Source organism: Anguilla anguilla, chromosome 9, assembly GCF_013347855.1.
Source record: "Anguilla anguilla isolate fAngAng1 chromosome 9, fAngAng1.pri, whole genome shotgun sequence".
NCBI classification, from domain to species: domain Eukaryota; kingdom Metazoa; phylum Chordata; class Actinopteri; order Anguilliformes; family Anguillidae; genus Anguilla; species Anguilla anguilla.
The window spans coordinates 37,711,531-37,719,317 of NC_049209.1; the positions used below are offsets into that span (position 1 = coordinate 37,711,531).

The 7,787-nt window shown below is 38.1% G+C and overlaps 1 protein-coding gene and 1 long non-coding RNA gene across 2 annotated transcripts; one reads left to right on the forward strand and one right to left on the reverse strand.

Annotated features, from left to right (window-relative positions):
- Positions 1-3,351: 3,351 nt before the first annotated feature.
- gemin7 (gem (nuclear organelle) associated protein 7) lies at positions 3,352-4,236 on the reverse strand. The gene is made up of 2 exons (XM_035433579.1): positions 4,096-4,236; positions 3,352-3,874 (listed from the first exon to the last, which is right to left on the reverse strand). The coding sequence occupies exon 2, from the start codon at positions 3,861-3,863 to the stop codon at positions 3,441-3,443; it is 423 nt and encodes a 140-aa protein (XP_035289470.1). The 5' UTR covers positions 3,864-3,874; positions 4,096-4,236; the 3' UTR covers positions 3,352-3,440.
- Positions 4,237-4,339: 103 nt separating this feature from the next.
- LOC118235787 lies at positions 4,340-6,840 on the forward strand. The gene is made up of 3 exons (XR_004766924.1): positions 4,340-5,394; positions 6,288-6,347; positions 6,473-6,840. It is a non-coding gene; the product is annotated as an uncharacterized LOC118235787 (long non-coding RNA).
- Positions 6,841-7,787: the final 947 nt, after the last annotated feature.

Sequence of the window (7,787 nt, forward strand, 5' to 3'; positions counted from 1 at the left end):
ACGGTATACTGCTCGTCACTAGAACCGCTGGGTCAACTGACCCCTTGCGCAGTAAAATGGGATGTATTTTGTTAATGTTTATTCCACAAGTCTGTCATTCCTTGACTTTTTCTAAAAACGCTTCAACTATCTATGTAAATAGAATTCTAACACAACACTCGGAAGACTGTTTTTAGGGTTTTTTTAGGTTTTCAGAGAAAAGTCTTTTTTTGGAGGGGGTCATAGAGGATTTTTGCAATTATGGCTGCTTATGATATTGTAAAAAGTTTGTTTCTATCTGCATATGACATGGTAAATGCAGCCTGAGCAAATAGGGCTATATGTCCATTTTATTCCCGTTATTTCCTGTTAATTCCCATAAATTCACGTTAATTCCCATGGAAAGTTTACATCCTTGAATATTCCCGGAATTTAGCAACCCTAGGTCAGAATAACGTTCAGTGTGTGAACTAGACTGTGTTCTTGGCTATGAATAACTGTACAAAATGAGTATTGTACCTTATCGAACCTGTGTTTTGTGGTTGTTCCAATCACCTTGATATGCACTTTTGTACGTCGCTTTGGATAAAAGCGTCTGCTAAACAAATATAATGTGATGTAATGTTATCACATTGCTCCATTCCTTTGGGAGGTGGTAGAGGACTGATTTGCAAGTGTACAAACCTGAAATGGCTATGGTAGCTGCATTGTACATTATTGATTGTGTTACCTGTATCAAGTGTTACATTTATCGTGACTCTCCCCTACATTTGTGAAAGAATATTTTTAAAAATCTTTTTAAAATGCATGGCTCCTTCATCTTTAGGAACAGTTGCGTATTTTATAAGTTGAGAGACAGTGACTCTGGAGATGGTTGGCTATTGGGTATGAAATTAAACTTGAAATATGAAAAAAAAAATGTGTACTGAAGTTTTTACTAATTTACAAATTGGAATACCCTGCTGTCTTTCAGTTTTTGAATTTCAGTCTTGGCCAGACCTGGGTCAAATACAAATATGTATTTGAATTTTTATTTTAAAATGTAGTAAATACATATTTGAAGTATTTTCAAATACATTTACAGTTTAAATACTTTGTATTTGATTTCTCTAAATTATTTTTACTTTCCTAAATAGTATTTAAAAATGCATTCCTTTAAATAAATACTTTCCTAGGAAACCAAATACTTTTTCATATAGCATTTACAGTATTTTTTTCATATAGCATTAAAATGCAAATATAATTTTAAGATACTTTAGAAATATTTCTGTGATAGACAACAGAAATGACTGAGCCAGTATGATGCAGATGATTCATACTGAAGGGGGTATCCCAGAGTTCTTTGTATAATCTTTGTGAGTGGCCCTCAATGGGATGTCAGTGAGTTGTAAATGCTAACTTTTTCAAATAATTTGGCAGGTATACCATTCTGCCAATTTACGCCCTGGCGGGGTGGTACGCCCCATACCAATATAGCACCGAGAGTTTGGCACTTTTCAGGGTTCCCTACAGAAATAACTGCAAAGACCCGAGACTCTCAGCCCTTAAAAACATTCATTTCTGTACCTTCTGATCCCATTTCAACAAACAAAATTCACAAACAACTTGATACATCCACAAAATAAAGCCCCAAACTTAGGGGATTTTGCGTTTTTAACTTCTTTTCTCTGCCTGATTACATCATCACAAATGTTCCAGGCCAAAACATGATATGTCTCTCCATTGGACATTTAGGTACATCAGCCAATAAAAACATCAGATGCACACGCAAAATATAGAAGTTTGAAGTTACAATCTCGAAGATTTCCGTTTCGTTCTCTATGGCGGTACCAATGGCGAGAAACGGTAATTGCAGGTGCGGTTTTGGACCTCACTTCCCATAGATCCAACCGGATCCAACCAGTGTCGCCTGTGTGACGTCAGTCGGTTGGCACCTGGGCCACGCCAACTATAACTTATTATTTACTGAATAAAAAATGGTTGTTAAACTGTCTTTACACTGCCGAGCTGGGTTAAAATGCTGTAGCAGATCTTGGGTAGAATTAGTGATCATCAATTTCCACACACGTTCTTTAACCAGCTTTTGCCCGGTATGAACATCTTCACACTGCAGAGAATAATTCGCGGGATTCGCTGTGGCTCGTGCAATTATGTATCTCGTGCACAATAAACAGCCTTTTTCGTGAATGACTGTTGTGTAATATTTTTTGAAACAACTGCCTTACATAATGTTACCCCTGGTGTTTCTGGTTTTGCTAGCTAAACTGTTCGAGAATAAAGCTGAGCTGGGTGTTACATTAGCAATCAGAACAAGAAGAATAAAACAAAAACAAAGGAGATTTCATCAAAAAAAAAAGAGCACCAAGCCTGAAGGAACATATGAGGAAGCGTAATAAAATAATAACAAGGCTAATCCATACTGCCGTATTCTTTTATTGAGTTTTCTCCGGCCTGACATCTTTACACAGAAATCAGACCCGGCTCTGCTCCACGTATACCCCGGCTTTATTCCGATCATTATAATATACTGATGAACTTGATGGCAATGTAAATAACGGTAACGTTAAGGCCAGTTCAGATCAATGATTCGCAACGAGACGAAACGGTTTTAAGAATGTTGCCGAGAAAACTGCAGCGGTGTGAACTGGTTAGTAGCAGAACTGTTGCCTGCCCCTTTAGTTAGCTACATTGCAACGTTGCAACAAGGTAGCATTGCATTCGAGAGACGGTTGGCGAGGTCGGTACCGGTCGGTAGAGTTAGCTAGCATTTTTTCGAATTGTTAACTGACATTAGATTGTGTTAATTACATTAGCTAGCTAGCTAACGCAACGTTACCTGATATGAGAGACGGATACTGTGCGCAACGTTGTCTAAGCTAATGTTGGCTTTCTTGACATGGTCCGGTAGCTAGCGTTAGCTGTGGAAATAGTTAGCCTATGTAATTTAGTAACGTTACACTGTCATCAAATGAAATACGAAATCTACATCAACAAATAATATGACCTCTCATGTTACACAAAAACTTTTTAGGGTGCCATAACACACTCCAGTTATTGTAACGCCAGCAGACACCGGAAAAAATAGTACCCCGCTCACACACAAGTGAGTTGTAGACAGAGACTAAAAAAAAGTTGGCCTCATTTTGATATTCATATTTTTTAATGCAGGCCTAGGTTTTGCAAGTTTTAATGAGGACTTACAGACAGGGCTTTGTATGCTTGAGTAACTTGCCATTTTTGTGAGAATGTGTATTACACATCAGGTACATGTTTTTAAATGAACTTGTTCTCAAATTACATGGTTTTAAATCAGCTTTCTGGTTACTAGACTAAAATCTTCCAGACACATGCCCCATCTAATAAAGAATTGCATTTTCACGTAGAAGTTCATTTATTTATTGCTGCATGCAATAGGATTAAACATAATTTCTCAACAAAAAAAAATCCATGTACACCGGTCATCAACAACAGGCAGAAAACGGCAATGTGCTGGTTTCACAGAGTTCAAATGTGTATGAAATAACATCTGGGCAACGGATCAAAGCTTCCTTCTGAACGCCTAATGGAGTTTGCAAATCAGACACTTGGAAATTAAGAACGTCGATATCGGCGGCTCCGAATTTTGCTTCCACCAGTACTCTCTCGTACATGCTGAAGCGGATTTGTTTTAGGGACATAGCAAGAAGACTTCTCAGGTACTGTTCCCTCAGAACCGAGCGTGTATGTTGTTCATTACGTAGATAACTACAGTCTGTTCGCGATTCAGTAAAAGCAGAAATTGTGGTCCGACACAAAGAGGCGTATCTTGGAGAGCTCGGGTCAAAGCCGCGACTGTTGGGGTCTGGGCCTCTGGGTAAGCGCAATACACGTACTGGCATTCTCATGGTCCCTGCCTCTGCACAAAGAAACATAATGAAGTTAGCCAAGATCTTGTTGGAGAGATAATGTTAGCTAGCTTGCTGTACTGACATTCTGAAGCGACGTTCAACTTTGCGAACTGGCTGTATAATTAACTATGAATAGAAGAACACTCAGCTCCCCACAGTTGGTAGGTACGATGAACTATATTGGAAATGTGTTTAAATAAGGGCTAACAACATCAAATAACGCTCGTACCGATTGAAGAAATTCAAACGTTAGCTGTCGTCTCACTAAAGTTGTTGTTCTTGTGCTGCTGCTGCTGCTGCTTCTTTTTCTTCTCCTTCTGCTTTTTCTTCTTGTTTAATGGCGGTTGGTAAACCAGCTTTTGGTGCATTACCGCCACCAACTGCACTGGAGTGTGAGCTGATGATGTAACTGAATATTTTGTTTGCTGGCTTTCCTAGAAAACCTTCAAATGACATTCTGCATTTTCCATTCCTCAATGATATTAATGAACTGTTTTGTTCTGTATGTTTAGTTCTGTTTTGTTTTGTATGTATTACATTGAAATAATGTGTTCTACCGATTCTGGTTCATTACAGTGTATGCATTTCTCTGTCGGATGCTTACCTATTTTATACAATGTATCATTCAGTCCTGTATGACCAATTCTTAAGCGTGTTATAATGGTTTCTTCTTTCCAATTCTAGCCCCCCATTCTCCCAGCAGCAACGTGTTTCTCTATTCTGTACAAGTGTCTACCTGTTTCACCATTGTCCCAGTGTTCCTGCCAGATTTTGTGCATATGAAATTATCCTACAAACACACTACGTAATGACAACGTTACACTTTGGTCGCAATTTGGTAAGTCGCAACATTACCAACAGGTGACGTTGTGACAACATTGCTCTATGGTCGCAAAATAACCTGACCTCATGGAGACTGTTCTGCAACGTTGCAGTAACGTTATAGAATTACGTAAATACGATGTAATTTAATAACGTAACGATGACGTTATATCACAGTCCTCATACTTACTTAATTTGAAACGTTACTGGTAGGTTGTCAGAACGTTTGTAAATGACGTATTGGTTTACAGTAATATGTCTATCTGTCACGTTATATCCAATGCAGGGTTTATTATTATTATTATGATGATTATGATTATGATGATTATTATTATTATTATTATTATTATTTATTTATTTATTTATTTATTTATTTAAATATAGGATATGATGGATATGCAGGTATAGGGTTCTAGGGTGGCTGACATGGATAGGGATTTTATAGTAGGACTGGGTGTAAAGCATGGAGGATAAAAAATAGCTTAGGGTGAAGGGATTTTTGAGTGTAAATCTATTGTCTGATACACACTCCGGAGCAGAAGGTGGCGGTAATTCACCAATAAGCTGTGTACACCCGCTGTAAAACAAGAAGAAGACGGTATATCCAATCACATGCGCATGTTGCTGTGACGTGCTCTTGGAAGAAGGTCGTTGTGATTTCAAATTCTCCGTGGGAAAATCTGGGTTTGACGGCGTTCAAGAGCAGGTAAGCGTTTCATTATGCCTTTATATTTTTAACTGAATGTATTAATGCAGCAATACTGGATGCCAACCGCCGTAAAAGCTAACAAGAAGAACTGAATGCATTGGAGACCTGTTCAGTTAGTAGTATTTGCAATGTAATGATGGAGTCCTACTTTCAACATGCATGTTTGCAGTTCTAGCTTAATGTTGCTAATGCTTTAAGTTAGTAGGTGAAATGGCGTCTGTTTGGGACTAATTTGAGTTAGTGTTCTGTTGGATATCATATTTGCTACTTTGAGTATTTAACGCTAATAGCCCAGTGCAAATGTAGTGTAAGACCAGCTAACATTACCTAGCTGATCTCGGCGATGGCCTGTTTAGTTAGCTAACAATTGAGCTAATTCGACATGTATAAACGGCTGTCTGTAAAGCACCTTTGTTCATGTCCTTTTAGCTAGCATTGTTGCCAGCGCCTCTTTTTAAAGCTAACGTATGTGGCGCTCTTTTGAAAGCTATAATTCACCTTGTCCACGTCCTAATGAGATATCAACATGTTGGTTAAAATATGCATCATAAATATGATATAAAATAGTTGTGTGGTCTTCATTTGGTTTTTGGTGTTTGACAAACTGGAGCTAGCAAGCCTTTTCAAGCTAGCATTGTTGGCGCCTTTTTTGAAAGCTATTTTTGCGCTCTTTTGAAAGCATTTAGCTAAACATTATTTCCATTAGAAATACAAAAACTCAACTTTTTTTCGTCAAAATCCTCTAGCATTATTACTCTATACCTGGTGTAATCGTGGCCCTAAAAAAATTGGCTTTGGCTTCGCGCCAGTGCATTGTGTAATCAATATTAATCAAGAGTATTTCTCTGTATTTTCACCAAATACTGACTTAAATTGATTTTATTTTGCAGAGTTCTCTACATTTGGCCCAACAGCTCAAATGGAAACTAGAGCACAAGATCAGAATGAAGGTAGTTATGAAGGTGTTTTGACAATGAGCTCTTTGCTCATTGTCAAAACACAATTACGATTTTAGCCTGCTGCGTGTGTTACTCAATGTATTTTTCTTACTTGGTCCAATTTCATATCCTTTCAGCTCCCACACGTGGCCTTATGACTGTTGCCCCAGTGAAGAACCCGAGGTCCAGCCTTCCCCACTCAAGACATGCCTGAGACAAGAGTGACTGTATTCCAAGTTGATCCAAGGTGATCCTAACTTAAATGTAGTTCACCGCTTGAAAAAGACAAAAATACTCAACACTATTAATGTTGAAATCATTGGTCTATGGTTATTACTGTCCTGAAACGACCCTTTGCCCTTTTTATTTTTTTGTATCTAGTTTTGTATGTTTGTCTCATCTTCTGTACCATAATTATGCTTGCAAATATTGCCTACCTAAAAATGTAACTTGAACCTGATCTCAATGGTATTCTATACAATGACAATAAAGGCTTTCTATTCTATTTGGGCTTGATATATGTACATTTTTTATTGCTGCACTTAAAGTATCTTAAATTTTGAAGATATGAATTACAGAAGCAATGGCATTTCATTGGTAGGATAGAATGGAGATCAAAATTACAACACCATGATATACCTTTTTTTAACACTCAAAATCAAAATGTATGGTCAGGGTTTAGTAAGTAAGTGACCAATCTGCAACGTTGTGGAAAGGTAAATAACGTAATAAAGAAGTTTAAACAACGTGTCAGCGACGTAAATCTATAACGTTACGACGGATGACTGCCTGGCGACGTAATCACAACGTTGTGGTAAGGTTATTCTATTACATTGTCAAACGTAAAGTTGTAAGGACGTAACTATTGCGTATCTACAACGTTGTTTTGTGACGTCGCAGCGACGGGGCGCTGGTCTTACGTTTTTACGTTAATACTACATAAATTGAGACGTAACGCGGACGTTACGAGACCAATAGAAGACGTTAATAGTACGTCGCCACAACCACATTTTGTTAGTAGGGTAGATATAAACCTTGGCCTCAGGTTTACTAAGTAAAATGTGTACTGTAAGTAAGTAATGTTTTGGAGTCTTAGGGTCTGTTTGGCCAGAATATCTACTTCTTAATTTCCCTCTATACCAACATGGGCAGGTACCCAGAGAAAATGAATGCACATGCTCAGGGGTTAAATTGGGCCGTAGCCCACCGGAGCTGAGCTCCGCCTCCTCACTTCCAAATTGCACCTTGCCGGAGCTGAGCTCCGTCTCCTTCAATATCATATCATCATATCACACTTGTATTTTTTAAATCTCCCAGTAAATGTAATAGCATGTAAGTCTCGATGTATAATTCTCTAGACAACAAATAGAGACATTTGAGTCGAATTCTACACCCAAAACTATGTAAACAATGAGCTCGTAACAATTATCAGATGTCATCAAACGCGCGTGC